The sequence below is a fragment of the Xyrauchen texanus genome, chromosome 3 (assembly GCF_025860055.1).
Source record: "Xyrauchen texanus isolate HMW12.3.18 chromosome 3, RBS_HiC_50CHRs, whole genome shotgun sequence".
NCBI lineage: Eukaryota > Metazoa > Chordata > Actinopteri > Cypriniformes > Catostomidae > Xyrauchen > Xyrauchen texanus.
Genome location: NC_068278.1, coordinates 27,373,674 through 27,393,201, shown reverse-complemented (window position 1 = coordinate 27,393,201; position 19,528 = coordinate 27,373,674). Strand labels below are relative to the sequence as shown.

The window sequence follows — 19,528 nt, the reverse complement described above, 5'->3', positions numbered from 1 at the left end:
AAATGTGTTCAGTGAACTCTTATGGGTTGGCAATGCATTTAATAGTGTGCAGGGATTTTCTTTATGTCTTTAAGTATTGAGATGCATAAAAACGAATGCAATTGGCAACAAACAGTGAGAACATTAAAGACAAACGGTTAGAAGACCGTATGCTTTAAAAGGGTTGCTCTGAAATTCATAATGTTTAAATGTCACATTGAAATAAATAAATACAATTAAATTAATCATTTTCTCTGGCAGGCACATTGTAAAATCAGAAATATCATTTTTAACATCATAGTTTGCTAATTGAGAACCTTCTCTTGTTCAAAAGCAAAAAATAGTGGGTGGAAAGTGTACATTGTTTTGAAGAACAGCTCAGTGAACAAGATTATAATTACTACTTATCATTTGCGAGTGATAACCAAAATGTTAGATAGTTTTACACGCGGGTTGAACAACAATTTCGACATTTTAAACCTCCAGGACGAAACATAAATTTTCTCATACGTATGTTTAACCAGAACTCTTTAACACCTTTAAATTGGAAAAGCAATAATTTGGTTTAAAGTTTGAAGTGCCACACAAGTAGTTGAACACCACAGCTCGCCGGAAGCTCAGCTGTATTTCTGTTGGCTGAGTGCAAACCCTGCCCTGATTGCCTTATATTCATCTCTCTATTGACGTGTAAAGAGCAGATGGAGGCAGAGGGACTGATCTGATCTCTGGTCCTCAGAGGTCATTCTCGCTACAGTTACAGCCACTTGTTGCCAAATCGCCTAGAGACCGCGAGCGCGCCGCGAACACGTTTTCACCAAGCGAACTATTTCTCCGCGTCCACGACACAGAACTAGATGTTGAGACGGGAGTACAGCCTCTTCTGACTTTGTTTGGGGGAAAAGGTCACTTTTGAGCTAATTCGTCGCATTTGACGGGAGAAGCATGGTTGACAACACAAGAATCGCAGCTAAATCTGCACTGGTAAGCGTGAGCTCTGCTCCTCTGGTCGAACAGATATATCCTCGTGTTTATTAGCATGTCCAATAGTTTTTATTTACTTAAAGTCTTATCATGCAACTTGTGATATATTTGCAATAGCTGGTTACAAACTAGCTCGTGCTATAGGCACGCTGCCCTTCGACCTATTGCTACCATACAGGAAAAATATACTTTTTATCATAAATTGTGATGCTCTGATTTAATCAGTAATACAGAGAAAACTTGTAAGCATTGTTTTTTTAAATAGACTGTAACGTCAGTCAGACGTGGTTAAGTTTTTGCAGTTTCAAAGTATTCCCATGTACGCGCGCAGTGTTTTACTTTTTATTAAGCATTAGTTTCTTGCAACTAAAATTTTTATTAACATTATTTGACATTTTGTTGCCCGCAGCAAGCCGCTTTCTCGTCGGCGAACACTCTTCCTCTGCTGGTCAACTCCTCCAGCGCGCACAGTCAGTCGAGCGGCGGCGGCGGCGGGATGAAACTGGAGGCGGTCATGGAAAACCTTCAGCGACAGCAGGCGGCTCGCCTCGCCTTGGAAGAGAAGCTCCGGCAAGCCGAGAAGGAGAAAGACATCAGGTCCATGGTGGAGTCCCAGATCCAACAGCAAGCTCTCGCCTTCCGCCACTATCAAGCAGCGGTCAGGGGGGCGTTCGCAGGGGGAGCCCCGAAATCACCCATGGCGAGCTTAGGCCACCCCGATGAGCAAACCGTCGACTCTGACATCGATGATTATGACCTGGAGCGCGGCATGGACGATGACGAGCGGGATTTGGAGGAAGATGACAGTATGAACGAGGGTGGAGGGGATGAAGATTTGGAAGGACCCCTAGCTCATTACCCACCGCGTCATGCTATTTATCCAGGTGCGGGACAATCTCCAAAAAGTACCCCTATACATCTGTCCAGAGTCCAGCCTTCGTATGCAGCTCCAAGACAGGCCGAATCACCCAGTGGTCTGGCACCCCAAGCACAATCGCAGAACCACGAATGGACTTATGAGGAACAGTTCAAACAGGTATGTGCATTAGTGAGTTCTGTAGGTAGATTCAAGTAATGCACTGATATTATAACCATTGAATGTGAACTTTGGTAAACTGTATGGTGCTTACTAATGTGCAAAGTGTGAAAGCATGAAGTGAGATTTTTTTCAGTCATGTGTGAAACTACTTGCTGAAGTCCCATTATTTTAATCAACTACACACTAAACTAGTCATCACTAAAACAAGGAACATATGTCCTGTACTGAAGTTCTGAAGTGTCGATATAGATATATAGGCCTATTTCCCACCTGTAAGTGTACCAAATTTGGACTAGGCAGCGCTAGGACTTTAATGCTTCATCTTAACAGTGTAGTCTTCCTAAAAACTACAAGGTTCAGATGGATCATTTTCATTTTGAGTTTCATTTATAGGTGTAATACTTTCTGCTTCAATGTGCCATTGTATCATACTTTAGATAGGCATACATATACTCATACACATAGGCTGGTGACAGGTATATTTTAATAGTTGCTTTAAATGTAATTGCATTTAAATTACAACCAAATAATTATTTATGACTCTAGTGATTTTGCAACATGCATAAAGAACAGCCTCTCTCTATTTTGGAATCACTACTTTTGATGTGTCAGTACATGTTTGTGTAAAGATACAAATGAAAAAATAACATTAGTATAGCCACAGTTGCTTTTGATCATTCTATATAAAACTATATCGGGATGGAAAGCGCTTGTTCTTCAAGGTAGTATATCTGTACACTTGAAATTCAGGATTGCGGCATGAGATTGTTTGCGAGTTATGCGGTATAGTAGTATAGTTCCACTCTATTCTCTGGGGATAATTTAGAGTGATACACTGAGATTGAGGCTCTTAAGCAAACACAGATCCATACAGAATGAGCATGGATGGGCTTGTCATTTCTTATTTATGATAGATCATTAAGATCCCTGACCAAATGAGACATGCACATTAGCAGCTGCATTAGTGTAAGCACCGGCTTAACATAAGGAGTACAGTGCAGTTTGAATACAGACAGCTGCTTTGATTGAGAGTCATGCAATGGAGGATAATAACTCATGTGGTTGTATTCATATATGATTCAACTGTTCAAAAACAACTTCAACAAATTAAACAAAATGCAACTTTATAGTGTAGTCAGCATAATTTTAATAATGTGATGTATTTTTAAACATGATAATGTGGGTCACCGTTCGGTAATGAAAACATTTATGATTTTCATTAAGAACATTGAGTGTAATATTATTATTATTATTATTATTATTATTATTATTATTATTATTATGTATTTATTTATTGCAATTTTTAGCTTTTTGATTAGGGCTTTAAAGAAGAGATGTAATTAATACAAGTTTAGAAATTTGTACATTTTTGACATAAATTTAATATCAACAAACAATATTCTCTTTATAAAAATGACAAACAACATAACAGAAAACCATGTTGGTTTACTTTACACTAAGGTTCCATTAGTTAACAACATTAGTTAACATGCAATTAACAATACATATTAGTCATTTATTAATCTTAGATTATGTTAATGTCAACATATAGTAATCCGTTTTTAATATCAAAATTTGTATTTGTTAACATTAGTTAATGCACTATGAACTAACATGAACTAACAATAAAAGATACAATAAAATACAATAAAAAAAGATACCTAATGCATTAACTAATATTTATGAACAGAACCTTATTGTAAGGTTTTACCAAATGTTGTTTAACAGAAGTCAAGAACATACATTTTCTAATTGCTCTTGAGCTATTTGCACAAATCAAGTGAAACGTAGAAACAATGAAAGGATGATGATGGCATTTGGCAGACTGACTGGAGCCAGTGTACTACCTGTTTTCAACACTGAAAAAACTCATCTAAATGCAATAAATGCCTTCTTGAAATAAGAAAAGCTGTTTAGAAGAATGTAAAAATAGGCCAAGACATTAAACAACTTGGTTGTGGCCAAATTTGTGGCATCTGTATTTACAAAAGTAATTAATTCAGCAATTAATGCAGACTGCTGTTTAGTTTGCTATAACTATATATGCTGGCTCAAATCTTTCATGTTTTTTCATCATGTTTTATTTTTATTTCGGTACAATGTTGTTTTGTAATTAAAATCAAAACTAAAAAATCTAAATATTTTTCATATATGTAAATTTAACATTGTGTCGTGTTGTTCCTCCGTTTCTATCACTTGCATGTTATTTAAAATGTATGTAGATCTTTTAGTTTAGGTGTTTCTATCGCTACTATTTGCACTGATATGAAAAATGTGTAATTCTTAAAAAGAACAACGAATAGGCAGGAGAGAGAGTAATAGAGAAAGGATAGGAAGAGACAAAGTTAAATCGGCTGCCATATGGCCATTTATTGTCAAAGGAACAGTGAGGGGAGAGAAAAAAAGCAAGTCGTTGCATAGAATTTTGGCAGGAATACAGGAAACTAGACTTAGTGGAATTCCAACCTGGCTCCCTCCCAATAACCCTGGGATATCCCTCTCAGACAGCGAATGGGTCGGCTCGTAGCCAAGCCATTACGAAATAGGAACAAACTGCATATACTTCAATACAGTACATATCTGTGTGTGTATGTCTGTAACTAAATGCACATTGAGTACCTACACTGAATTTTTTTACACTTACATATTTACTTTTCATTCTACGACTTTCACTTTTATTCTTTTAAAAAAAAAAAAATGTATACAGATTGTTGAGCAAGATGTTTTTGTGAAATAGCATGGTTTCTGTTTGCATTGCGCAAAAATGTTCGGAATTTTGAAAAGTTATAATTTACTGTACAACATTGTGTGCGACATGATTAGAGCAATTTTATGGGTAGTGTTCACAAAACACAAGTAATCTTTGAGTTTATGATTAAATAACCTGATACAAAACAGGCTCCAATTTGGGGTTTATATCACAGTTGCAAAAATGATGCCAATTCTGCAAGCTCAAAATTTAACTCTTGTTGAAATAAATATCTTATGCTAAAAAACAACAAAACAAAAACAACAACAAACATTACATTTTCCTTCATCAAATATCACTCATCTTTTGATTACTCAGTCTGACCACCACTTTGGATTCGGGGCTTGAGTTTGATCTGTTTTGCAAACATGAAAAACTCACAGAATGGCTTTTTCCCATAACAAGGCATTTACAGGGCCATAGAGGGGGCTGGGTAGAGCTGAAAGAGGGTGGAGGAAACTCAGCATTGGTGTTTGGTTTCACAACAGAAGCTTGTGGAAAGGAGGTTTGTCTTTCCTGTCTAGTCGGCTTTAGTAAAAATTAGTGTAATGTATTGTTTTTGGCTCTGAGGGTATTAGCGCATTCTACACTCTGAACTCTGTGTTTGTTCTGAGTTAAGAAGGGACAGTTTGTCCCCTTAATCTTCTAGAAGTGACCGTTAGAAACTTCTTTAAATTCACAATTTGAAAATCCAGTTCAAAAACAGATTAGTCAGAATATCGAGGCAGCCAGTGGTGACCTAATTCACTCTGTAACTCTCACGATTAAGCAAAACATCTCCTGGAGAAAAAAGGAAATGAGGCAATTGTGAAATCACTGAAAGGAAGACAAAGTACCCCCCTCACCACCACCCACCCCCAGCCAGGAAGGCAAAGTATTATTTTTGGTTAAACAAACGTTGTCATTGTTCAGACGTTTTAAGATATGCACCTTTGTTTTGCTGGACACCTTTAATAATTTGGTAAATTTTATACAATTTTCTATGAAGCCCATTTTTATAATGCATTGTAAGGACATTATAAATGCATTATACTGAATTCATAATGTCTCATAATAGACCTTATAATAAGTTATAACTTTTCATAAATAATTATAACTACAGTTATAATACATTATAAGACTTCCCCTGTTCTTATTTATACTTTACCCAATGATCAACATCCAATTTTAACGCAGCAGAAGCTAATACATTTTATCATATTAGTGCTATATCGTGTAAACAGTCAAAAGGCTTTATGATGTGATCATATTATAAGTGGGCTTTGCCTACTTTAAGTAAAGTTACAACAGCAATATTTTCTTATATACAGCCATTACAAACTTGTAACACACAATACCAAGTCAAACTTATACAATGGAAGTTATTTATAAAATACGTATTCAAATAAGATGCTCTGAATTGAGTCCAGTATACAATCAGTTTGATTTTATTTTTTGTACAAGAGGATTGGCTACATGTGTGATCAACAGAAATATTTTTTTAGTTTCATATTGAGAGTTTCTGATATATTTTAACCTGGCAGCTTTACAAGTGTTTTTTGTAATATTACAAAATTTACATTGAATGTGTTTTTTTTTATATATTCTTTTTTTTTATTTTGTATTTTGTGCATGTATAATGTATATAGATTTCAGCATGACTTGTAATGTCTTTTGACCACTTAAAAATATCTTATGGATGTTTATAAGAAGACATTACTTTTGACACATAAAGCATACCTATTATACATATTACAAATATATAATACATTATAACTTCTGCTGATAAAATGAGATGTTTCTTGTGTTATAATGCATTATACTCTTAAGGTATAATGTGAATAGGTAAGTATTATAATGTATTCAATTTGTGGTTACAATTATTTATTTATTTATTTATGCATACTATAAGGTGTATTATGAGCCATTATTAATACATTATAAGGCTTTACAATGCATTATATATATGGGCTTCATAGAAAATGTTACTGATTTTTTTTTTTTCTCCAAGTGGAAGTGATACACTGAGGCTAAATGCAGTCAGTTAGTCTGTTGATATATTTGAATGATCTGTCCTGGTGTCTCCTCAAGTAACACACTTCAATTCAAGCTCAATACCTTCTTTGAAATAGACACACACACACAGTATCTCCAGTATCAACACAAGAAATTCCTTCTCTTTACAGGCCTGCTCCACCCCTATGTTATCCCCCTCTGTTTGATTGCACTGCTTTGCTCATATGTTTTGGGGTCCTGAGAGCCATTAAGTTTCCCAGTATGCAGTCTCTGTTAAGCTAAAACACATGCATGGAGCAAATTCTCCATATGGCACAGAGGTTGTGATTTTCACCCAGCAGCACTATCGTTAGCAGCCTGTAGTATGAGTTAACGCAGGCCTACCGACAGCTGTGGCAGTTTCGTGTGCTGTCAGTGGAAATAGTTAATAGAATTCCAGCAGTTGTCTCCCTTTTAGATGGCTTTTTATATGGGAGCCTGCTTTAGCCGAGTCCAATTGGTTGCCTGTTATAAATCCCTGTTGACGATGTCATCAGCTGACAGTTTTGAGGAGACCTGATAATCCATCTCCTAACATTAGCCATAGTGAACATTCAGATCTGGTCACAGATCCGTGGCTAGAGCCACATTAACCTCTTGTACAAACAAACAGGGTGACACATCAAAATGAGAGTGTTCCATTTTAATCCTGTTTGCCGAGAACTCAGTCATCACTCAAACACTGCAGGTGATATTATGCAGCTTTTTCACTACAGCTCAAGCAAGAAGTGCTTATAAATGAGCAAACAGGTATTTTTCTTATTAAAACACAGGGAGACAGACTCGTTTGGCATACCTCTTTAATGTGGGTTTCATGTTTTAAGAGTAAGAAGCTTGGCCTTTCTGCTGTTGCTTTGCAAAAGTCACGGGAGAGTGAACAATCTCAGCAAATACTAGGCTAAATGATTATACACCACTTCTAGTGCATTTAGAAGAAGTTAGACTTTCATAGCAACAGTTTACACTGTTTTTCTGGGTACTGAAATACATACTATTATCCTGTTAATGGTCTCCTTTCCTTTTCAACACTTTGCCCTTAATCTGAAGAATGAGGTGTGATTTCAAGCAGTTTTAGGCCACATGGCAACATTTAGACACACAATTTAGAGTGTGAGTTCCCTGCATGATTTCCTGTATCCTGTAGTCGAGGTATCATGAAGGCAGCCTATATGTGTGGATTTTCTTGTGGAATAACAGCCTGTCTACATTGTAAAATCATTTTTTACCCCAGTTTCTTTATTTTAATTTTATTACAGACATTTTAAAACAGCATAGAACAAAGTGTACTGAGTTTTTCTTTCTATATTTTTAAAAGCTTTGTACCCCCTAGTAATATTAATTCAAGTCAAGAACACAGAGTGAAAGAAAATAAGAAACAACAGAAACATATTGACCACATACTGACTAACTTTATTCTAATAAGTCAGAGAAATATTTCCTTATTGTTGTCTAAAACGTAGAAATATTATTTTAGTAGTAAGTTATTTTTAGAATTGATTTCTCAATAAGGGATGGGCATTTTTGTCAATTTCTTATTTCGATTATTGATAGGCCTCAAAAAGAGTACTCGGGGGGTCCATCATGGAGATAATGAAAATATTTTAAAAACATGAACATATGACTATAAAAAATAACACTGCTTATGCCGCATCAATGTTATTGAAAAAGAATAGCTGGATGAGGTGAAGCTGAAGAGTAAATGAACACCAGTAAACTGAAGCCCCTTCTATGACACATCCTATGAGATTAATCAGACATACTAGATACACAACATAAACGTAACATTACAACTTGTATCTGCACAAAAGGATGCAAACGCAGTTACGTGCTATAGCCAGAGAGTGTAAATCCGTTGTGTATGTGCTCTTCTAACAGGGCGCTGAAACGCGGGCAAGCAAAGCAAAAATAATTCACAACATTCTATGGTGTTCACATAATGTTATGTATATTGCTGATTACATTACAGTACTTTCATCTACTTTATTAAGTGATTGCTGACATTGCCTATATATTGGCTAAAATGACATTTTAGTCAGAGTAAAACTGGCTTAAATTACTGAACAGCACACAATGATTATTGATGAATTATGAATACAATTTAAAGGATATTTTCATCAAAAGATAAAAACTATGACAAAAACAGGGTTGATTTTCATCGTCTCTCCAAATATAAGCTATTTCTGTAATACTAAACCTTAATTCTGCGTTCGTTATTGTAAGTTAAAGTAGAGCCGCTACATTTGATTTATTATATATTATTTTATATAGGCTTCTAATTAATATTACTTGTCTCTGTGTTTTTATTATCAAATGTGATTTAAAAATGAACACACAGGATTACTTTTAGGCTACTTTATTCAACTGTCATTTTTAAATAAAACGTTGTCTTCAATATTACTTAAGCAGCATATTTCACCTGTGCTTTTGAAACAACAACAAAAATGAACATCTTAGATTGTATTTTCAAAGCTAAAGAAAAAAGGTTTAACAATTTAACCAAACGACTGCTAATGGTAAATAAAACAAAGACGAAATGATTTATAAAACTCAAAAACAAAAACATCCTGTATATTTACCACGAATGATGAAACTTAAAAATAGGCTACAGCCTACATATTTTTGTTCAAAAAGAGAAGTCGGTCTACGTGCACAGGTGAGAGGCGTGTGCAGAGTCTATTCACAATTAGGCCGGCGGTGGAAAAAACGCGCTCCGCTGGAACCGGTGTCGCAGAAACAGCTAAGTACCACTGGGCAAGGATGCTTCGCTTTGTAAACCGATTCTCCTTTACCTTCCACCACAGTAAAGGATCCTGGTTTATGGAGATGCATGGCTCACTGAAGTAGCTTTCGATTTCGGTGTCACGCGAACAAAAACCACTCACGCCATAATCCTCACCAAAAAGAGAGTGTTGAGCGCCGTAATTGCTGCTCGATCAGGCTGAGAGTCGCTTTGTATGGGTGTGAAAGAATTTGTAATTGTGTCGTAAAGCTGTTTCAGATTCTCCTTTACACTCTATCGAAGCTCTGTCTCAAGAAACCTCAGATGTTTGTGTCTTGGATCCAATGTTGCCGCAATCAGAGGTAGAGCCAATTTCTCAGCATCATCTGCAACAGTGACTATGCACCGTTTCAGAGATTCTGCCACGGCTGTCTTGAACTCCGACACTCTTGGAGACTCACTGGTCTGTGTGTTTAGTGATGAGGCTATGTGAGATCGGATAGACCATCGAAACACAAACATGCGTCTCACAGCACATTGTTGTTGTGGCGCACTTCAGAGACTGAAGAACGGGTATCAGTTCTTCTACAATCTGCCAGTGCTCATCTTTCAAGTCAAGTGTCTTCGCATCTGCAAGTTTTGTAATATTGCGATCTGACAGAACAGCGCACACAGTCCATCTCTGTTCGCCAAAAGACGCTCAAACATATCGCACACAGAATTCCATCGCGTGCGACAGTACTGGATAAGTTTGTGTTCGGGTACTTTCTGCTGTTGTTGTTTCTGGCGAAGTGCCACTGTAGCCACTGTGCTGTGGTGAAAATGTGCCACCAACCGGCAGCTATCACGCTTTTTACAGAAGCAACGCTGAATCCTTCGTTTATGGCTAGCTGCAGGGTGTGTGCAAAGCAGGGCACTGATTCCCAAAGATCTCGATTTGCCAAAACCATGTTACTAGCATTATCATGAACACACGCAATTACTTTCTCCAAACTTGACAGCCACTGTTCTGTTGCATCTTTAAGGTAGTTGGCTATGTTCACAGCAGAGTGTCGTTCGCCGAAATTGCGCGTCTCTAATACTGAACTATGTATTTCCCATTCAGCAATGTAATGGCAAGTTAGTGTTATATAGGATTCCGTGGTCAGCGAGCTCCATGAGTTCGTTGAGATAGCCATCTTCGCTGTCTTTGACAGTCTGTCTTTCAGTGAAGAAGCATTCTATTCATATATGAAGAAGCATATATTCTTCCCGTGACTGTTTTGCGCGATGGGACGTTATACTGGGGCTACGTTGCATTTCTGTCTGACGGTAAAAGATGCCATGCTGGAGTTGCCTCTCTGGTATCGCAAGACATTTTATGTACAAATACTAGATGATAACGCATTGTACTTGTGGTAGATTTGTGTGACAGCTTGGTGCTGCACATTTTGCATTGAACTGTATTTTCATCTATTTTTGTTAAAGTGAAACCAGACATCGCTACGCAACTTTGAAGCCATGTTTCTCTCTGTTCTTCGGTCTGGGCTTTGGACCGCATGCTCTGGCAATGCTAACAATCAGAGCTCAAGGTGCCGCCCAACATTTTGCTATAACCAATCAGAAAAAAGAGAAATATGTATTTTTTTAAACTCACACAATCATTGTTTTTATGATCGATCGTCGCTGTCACGTTCGAGTACACAAGTACAATTGCCCATCCCTATTCTCAATAAACTTTTGTGACATTGTAACTGTAAAAACCTGATCCATTAAAGCATGTGCTTGTTGGTATATGGTGCAATAATTATATAGCATTTTTCATACTGTGTTGTAATGTCATGTACAGTATCATTGTTAGGGCAGCTAACATGTGTTATATTGTTTGCTGGCCATTTACCATGCACAGTGTGCAAGGTTCATCTTACGAGATTCCATACGTTTCTTTTGGTACTTGAAGTAATTAATTATTCATTAACATACTGAGCCAATTTACCTTCAGTTCACGATAAATCATCATGCAAGAAATGTCTAATCTACGGAGCCCTTAGAGGACAGTGTGGACATTTTGAAACCATAACGTGATGATAAAGGAAAATGAAAACTATGGTAAAAAAGTAAATTAATAGTTTTGATTAGTTGTGGTTACTGTTGTAAAACCATGACAGTTAAAAAATTTTTGGCTATAGTAATATTGTAGACTGTAGTAACCATAGTTTTGGCCAGAAATCATGATTTTACTATAATAATATTGTTGTTGTTTTGTGGCATAAATCCATGGTTGTACTAGAGTAATATTGTATATATAACTATGAAAAGTAACCATGTTTTTTGGTAGAAACCATGGTTTTAATACAATTTACTGTATCCATATAGTAACCATTATGTTACTATGGATTAACCATGGTTAATCTTGTGGTACTAAGGGTTTACCATGGTATTTGTAGTAAAACCATAATAACCAAACAATTGTGATTTTTATTACCATAGTTTTCATTTTCCTGTATTATTACTATGGTTTTACTACAAATATCAAGGTTAAAATTTGGTTATTGAGGTAAAACCATGTACTATTGCGAGGGAACTCAAAAGCTATTTCAGAATAAAATTCCTGCCATGTCTTCTAAAGGGCTCCTTACTAAAACTTTGCTGTGCATTTAGGCAAAACTTAATTTCTGCAATAAAATTAATAAAAAGACTGTTGTTTGAGGATGGCACTTTGGTGGTACTTTAAGGCTCAGATAAACTTAATAAGAAACAAAAAACGAATGGGTGTGACGTCATTTAGATCAAAATCTGTCCAAAACTCTACTCCGTGCAAAATGTGTTTTTGCGTTTGTTTCGGTGGTTCTTAGCAGCTGGCATGGGTGAACTTTTAGGAAAGCTTCTAACCGGCTGCTAAACACGTCTTACTGCCATTGGTCCATGTCATTGGTTGGTATGAACTAAAGCTCCACCTGCTACTTTGTGTACAATGTTCAGTCTGTTTTCAACGTGAACACACCGGCGTGTAGATTTATTAGCAAGCTGGTGCACGTTTACCTACATCAGTACGATCGTTTGCAAAGAGATATTTTCCAAAAACATTTCATGCTATTTTTTTTCCATGTTTAATTAGTCCACAAAAGAAATCAAATCTACTCAAATACTCTCAAGTGCCCATTCACTCGTGCCATCTGCAGCGAAAACCATTCACACGTCTGCCCAAAGGAAGATATGCCTCTATCACCATTCTTTTGTCTATATTATGAAAATTAACACTTTTATATGCCCATTGTTGCAGTAGTATCAGTATCATCATAAATTACAATTGCAGAGTGCCTATTATGGCCACGTATAGCGTTAGCGCATAAGCATAATGAATTCACAAAAGTAAACAAGAAAAATTAAACATTATTTACTGCAAATATATTGGTTTAAATCATCATCGAGTGGTAAAAAGGGATTATTTTACTGGTTGTGACTTCTACTCAAAGAATGAGGCAAAAGGTAATTGATTACACATTTTAAAGGTTATACATGTAGCATCTTCATATTTAAATATTCCTCTAAACGCCTCCCACAGCGGTGTGGTGAGTGTCTGAATGTTCCCAAACACTATACCATTGCTCGGCTGTTTAGGCATTTCTTTACCCCTGGACGAAGAATGATGAAGAACTTCTCTGGAAGTATATCGGGGCCTTCATGGTGAAATTTCTGTGCCACAGGAATCACCAAACAGAATTTCACAAAAAATAAATATGTTTTCAGACACTCCCCCCATGTTCCATTAGTCGTACAAAAGGATAGTGCTGCCACAAAGTCAATCCATTCTTGATTGGTTGTTCCAGTGTTGCTGTTTGGGATGCTCGAACAAACCGAGAACTTTGATAGCACCAGTGTTCATAGTTTTCATGGAAAGCTTGCATAGGAGAAAGTATTTTAACATTGAAAAAATTCAAACACTTCACCTTTAATTTCTGATCGGTTCAGTATCACTAAGACACATGCAGCGAAGTAGGTGTAAAATGGCAGCAGGCTACTGAAGGCTCATGTCATCAGAATCTGGCCATATGGCCTCACGTGCCTGTGTTCATTAAGGTGATGAGTGCTACTGAAAGATAGAGAGGAATCAAGCATTGAGTGTCTTAGGCTTAAGGTCAGAATCAGATATTCTCTTTACATGATTAGCTTCTTCTGCGTATCCCCCACCCTATTGACCCACTAACAACACACACTGTTTATGTGTTTGTTTGAGTTTATTACTGCCTGATTGGCTTGGTCAAGCACTCAGACATGTCTATGCATGATTGTATAAGACATGTCTTTATACATGTTTTAATTTGCCTGGAAAATCATTGCGCAGTTACAGTTATAATTAGATGATCACACACTCTATTTTTAAACTAAGTCAGTTTATCTTGCTAACTCTGTTTGTTGTATCTTTGTGTGTGCTGGCATAGGTTTGTTTGTTTGTATGTGTTAAAAGTGTAATGCTATAGCAATAACACCCTTGTCTCCAGATCCTCAGCTGTTAAATCATTAAGGAGAGGTAGAGTAATCTCAGCCTGACCCATTCAGTCTGATTCAGAGACACACACACACACACAGGTCTAAAGATCAGATGTAACATTAGTAAATTAGCTTGTTGTTTAATCCCACAGGTGCAGAACAGTGTCTGTGGAGCTATACAGACAGACAGAGAGTCAGAAATAGAAAAAAACAGAAAAGAAAAATAAGAGAGAAAAGTAAAAATGAAAGGGTCGTAATCTTTGTATGTGAATGCAAATGTAGAATTTTTATGGCTAATCCAACTCACTTGCCTGTTAGAAAAATGTCTGCTACTAAAGCAACTAACACCAGAATGTTTTGTATTGTGACCTTTACTTTGTTTAAAACAAATGCTGCCTGTCTTTGCTGCCTTCATTAGCATGAGTCAAATGTAGTTCTTTGTACCTCTCAGCCCATGATTTCAGTTGTGCCCTTGACATGTGTTCAGTCAGGCCACGACAGCGGGCCGGGGAGGAAGCTGAAAGAGTCAAGCATTGCTTTCGGTGGTGGTGGTTCTTCGTCTCTGATACAGGAGGTCAGTAATCATCCCCCACTCCTCATCTCCCCTCTCCCTCTGCTTCATTCAAATTGCACTCACACCCCCTTTTACTGGCCCTGGGCCTCTGCGTAACAACCCCTCTACCCAAACAGTAGTGACAGTCCGGAGAACTTGCATCTGTCTTGACGTAGTGCTAAAAACAAAGCCACCTTTTCTGGAAGATGAAACGATAGTGTGTTAACTTTGCCAGAGCTCTCCCTAGTCATTAATCCAAATAGAAAAAAGATAGCAAAGTCTTATTATGTGTAAGACAGCAGCTGTGAAACAAGAACAATTTCACACCTCTTAGTGAATGTAAAGTTTAGCTACAAGAAATGGTTGATATAAATCATTGCTTGTATAATTATTACATATTAATAAATAGTCAAATGAGAGGTGCTGGATGGTATCACACTGACATTTCACTATATGTATTTCATTAAGCATTTGTTCTGCTATGGAAATGTACATTTGTTGATTTTAAAGTAGAAAAAAAAATCCTCTACTGCCGTTAAATACCTTAAATTAGCTAACATGTTTATTAGTGTAGTACTGAATGAGAATTCCAGATTGCACATCCCAAAATATCTTCAACCTTCATACATTTTGTTTTTTTATTAAAGATATAGTTTCAAAACAGATGCATGAAAATCATAAACATTTTCCTTAGATACTTTACTCATGTACTTGTTCTTGTAAAAATGTCCCGATACCTCACATCATACAACTGAGTAGAGCTGCTGTTGTGTGAGTGGCTGAACAGAGTTTATTGAGCTTGCACAGAGATGCGCAAACTAAGCATACACTTCCAGAGCATCCTCTGTAGCACTGGGAAGTGTACTGTAATTAATTGGTTTGTTCTGATATTTTGTTGAAACAAGAAAAATGAATCATTCGCCATTTGAGTGAGGACATACTTTAGAAGAGAGTACTTGGAACACTTGCACATCTGTGCCTGATGCTTGCGCTCAGCTTGCCTACAAAAATTAAATTAAGCGTGATCATTTTGATGAAATTAAAATCATATTTGTAATGGAAGTAACAACAGAACATCTTGGTTACTGTCATAACCCCCGTTCCCTGATGGAGGGAACAAGACGTTATGCCGATGTCGTAGGGGTCTCTCTTGAGAGCCTCGGTTGCTTCTGAACTTTGAGAAAAGGCCAATGAGAAATTGGCAAACAGAATTTGCATGGGAATCGTGCATCTGTTTAGTCAGGTTTTGTACTGAGGAGCCGAGAATAAGGTTTGGCCGTTACAGCGGTTGGTACGGTATTGTAGCAAGAGGGAGTTACTGTGATAACTGGCACCAGTGGAGCACCTATTCCAGTACAGAGTAATTAGTACCCGTAGTAGGTCTGGTCGGGAATTCCTCCACCGAATAGTGAGCCAGGGGGCTAAGGAGGAAGGACATCCAGGGTGCACAAATTTTGTTGGCTCACCTGGGAGTAAGAGCACACGTGTTCATCTCAGAGGAGGGGAAAGGTGCTACTTGCAAGTGGTACACCCGGTCAGCTGTTCCGTATTACCGAGTTGTACGTGTTTGGACCTGACAAAACATGGGACGAGACCGAATCAACCCGGAGATTATAGAATCTCGCAAATGTATTGGGTGTTGCCCAGCCCGCCACTGTGCAGATGTTTGCTAGGGAGGTGCCGTTGGCCAGTGCCCACGAGGTTGCCACACCCTTCGTAGAGTGTGCTCAAACCAACAAGTGGGCGGGCGTGGCCTGTGTCTGATAGGCCAATGCAATGGCATCGACGACCCAGTGTTCCCATTCCGTTGTCCGCCAAAGCAAACAAAGAGCTGCTCAGAACGTCTAAAGCTCCATGTGTGGTCCAGATAGGTGCGCAAAGCACGCACCGGATACAGCAACGATAAAGCTGGGTCTGCCTCCTCCCGGGGCAGCACTTGCAGGTTCACTACCTGGTCCCTGAAGGGGGTCGTAGGAGCCTTGGGCACATAGCCCGGTCGGGGTCTTAGGATGACATGACCATCTGCCGGACTGAACTCCAGGCAAGTGTCGCTTACAGAGACGCTTGCAGATCTCCAACCCTCTTCAAGTCAAGTCAAGTGGTTTTTATTGTCGTTCAACCATATACAGTTAGTACAGTACACAGTGAAACAAGACAACGTTCCTCCAGGACCGTAGTGCTACATAAAACAACATGGAACAAACACAGAACCACATGAGACTACACAGACTAAATAACATACATATATAAAGTGCACGTGCAAACGTGTGCAAAAAGTATGGGACAGTGCAATAAATTACTAAAAATTAGCAGGACAATAGTCACAGTGAGAGACAGTGCAGTGCCGACCAGTACACAGTAGTGCAAAAAGACGACAGTTTCTAAAAATGCCAAATGTAAACATAACATACTATGAGATCGTGCTCTATACACATAGCAGTTATTGAGGTAGCAGCCAGGTATAAAGTGACAATAATTAAAGTACAACTCAGGATACGTGTGTGTGTGTGTCAGTCCAGTCACTGAGTATTGAGGAGTCTGATGGCTTGGGGGAAGAAGCTTTCAGAAGGGTCGCCTTCAGGGAGAGGGCTTTTAGCTCAACCGAATCAAGCGGCTCAAAGGGGGCTCTCCGAAGGCCCGCAAGGACCACGGAGAGAACCCATGAGGGGAGCAGGCATGGCCTGGGAGGATTAAACCTCCGGGTCCCTCTAAGGAACCTGATGATCAGGTCGTGCTTCCCTAAGGACTTACCGTCCACTGCATCGTGGTGAGCCGATATAGCAGCTACATACACCTTCAAGGTGGAGTGGGACAGCTGCCCCTAAAACCTCTCCTGCAGGAATGAGAGAACTGACCCGACTGCGCACCTCTGCAGGTCTTCAGATCGGGAAGAGCACCAGTTTGTAAACAGATGCCACTTTAGGTTTAGAGCTGCCTGGTGGAGGGAGCTCTTGAATGGTTGATCGTGTCTATGACAGCTGGTGGTAGGCCGCTTAGATCTTCTGCATCCCGTCCAAGGGCCAGACGTGGAGGTTTCAGAGGATGGGGTAACCCGTCCCTGCCTAACTTACCTTGCTCCGCGTACCTGGCAGGGGACGGGTTGGTGACTGAGGAGGAGGTCCTGTGAAGATGTCCTCTGGACTCGTCAGAACCGGCCGGCTGGGGGTCTGTATATGATACAGTCACTGGTGTGGAAGCAAAGGGTCCACGTCCAGGGTGCCGTGACTGTAAGTGTTTGGTACCGGGCTTCCGTGAGAACGGTAGATGTGTGCACCGGCTAGGCGACCTAAGGAATAAGGAAATTGCTCTTTTGTTGACAATGTGGGTACAGCAGCCCAAAGGAAGTTTAGCAAAGGAAAAAAGGAAACCAAGGATTTTCCGCCCAGCCCTCCACCGGGGAATGGAGTGGTCTGTCTACCAGCTCCACGGTGAACACCTCTTTCCTCGGGTCGATCCGTCTCAAGAATGCTTGGGAGCCTTCCGGGTCCTCGAAGAGGTTTGAGAGATAGGGGCATCCGCTTCTTGCGGGGCATTCTACGCGGGGGCTGAAAGCTAGGCCCAGGTTGAGGCGGAGCTGCCTGTTGTCTTACAGCCGGGGCTCACCGAAAAGGCAGATGGGGGCAATGAGAAAGAGAGCTTTTTCGGTGTCCTGCATCCCGACCAGGTTCAGCCACGGATGTCGTTTATGGACCACGAGGGTGGCCATCGCCTGTCCAAGTGCCCACACTGTGACCTTCGTGGCCCGGAGAGCAAGGTCAGTTGCTGAGCGCAGTTCCTGCAGCACATCAGGATCAGGACTACCGAAGTGCAGATCTTTTAGTGCCTTGGCCTGGTGGACTTGCAGGAGGGCCATGGCATGCAGGGCGGAAGCGGCCTGTCCGATGGCACCGTAGGCTTTCGCAGTCAGGGACGACTAACATGTCTGAATTAACCTGACTACATTAGGTTACACCTACAAGACTAATTTTAGATCATGTGGAATTGCAGGTTACCATGTTAAAGTGTGCACACTTACTGAGTGAAATTGTTTTTTGAGAAGGCAAATGTGAGTCATTAATAGACAAAGTAATGGTATGTCCCAAGTGTGATACTATCAAGATCCACTTTAATACAGTACTGAATTCATGAGTAAGTGGTACTCCACTGACCGGACTGTGCCCTACATAGTTAACAACCCACATGCAGCATAGAAGGCTTGCTTTGTTTTTAATGGCCTGCAATGAATTCAAGAGTCAGTTAGAGCCTGAATTCCACAGGCATGTGATGCAACATTCCTCACCTTCATGAAAGAAACCTCAATTACAGCAGATGGTCTCTACTTTAATCCAAAGTACAGCTCTTTAAAGCAGTTGATTATTTCACTTATTTAAGAAAATCAACGAAATGGAAAAAATCCTGCACAATAGTGTGCAGGATTTCTTTCCATTTCGTTGACTTTGCTGAAGCTTGTGTCCTACGCACCTATCGATTACTTCTCAGGTGTGCGAGATTAGACGTTTATTGACTCATTTAAGAAAGGACATTTCAGTATTATTGCCATGGATGTCACTGACTTCCTCTCACTTCCACACTTTTGTGCTAAAAGATTTGCAGATCAGTTAAAAAAGGCAGTGGAAAAATTGAGACCTCTGCATGCTTGTGCCATGGCAGTGGAGAAACATGCAACAATTAATTGCTGAAACAGCACCAGACCCCTCTGTATCCCAGGGATTGTTTACTTTACAGTTTTTGCACTGCACCCAATTCCTCTCCTGATGCTGTATAGATGATTTACCAGGTCTGAAGGGATCTATGAAATATTTGAAATGAAAACAAGCTTGTGTTGCGTTTTGTACAGAGGGTTTTTGTTTTTTTCCTTCTTGCTCAGGTGTTAAACGAGGCTGTAACCTAAAATATTTACACTCTAAAATGAAAAGGAACACTGAACACTCAGTGAGGCTGAGAAATATGGTTTGTCAAATAATAGAGAGAGCGATTGTGGGTATTTTTAAAGTTCTTCTCAAA

The 19,528-nt window shown here is 39.1% G+C and overlaps 1 protein-coding gene across 2 annotated transcripts in view; it reads left to right on the top strand.

Annotated features, from left to right (window-relative positions):
• Window positions 1-734: 734 nt before the first annotated feature.
• arid3c (AT rich interactive domain 3C (BRIGHT-like)) overlaps window positions 735-19,528 on the top strand; it is a 101,807-nt gene continuing 83,013 nt past the window's right edge. Inside the window, exons 1-3 of one of the 2 annotated variants that reach the window (XM_052098291.1) lie at window positions 735-960; window positions 1,370-1,996; window positions 14,459-14,545. In XM_052098291.1, the coding sequence (XP_051954251.1) occupies window positions 922-960; window positions 1,370-1,996; window positions 14,459-14,545 (753 nt within the window). In that variant the 5' untranslated portion in view covers window positions 735-921. The remainder of the gene's footprint in view (window positions 961-1,369; window positions 1,997-14,458; window positions 14,546-19,528) is intronic. The other variant, XM_052098299.1, reaches the window with a different exon arrangement.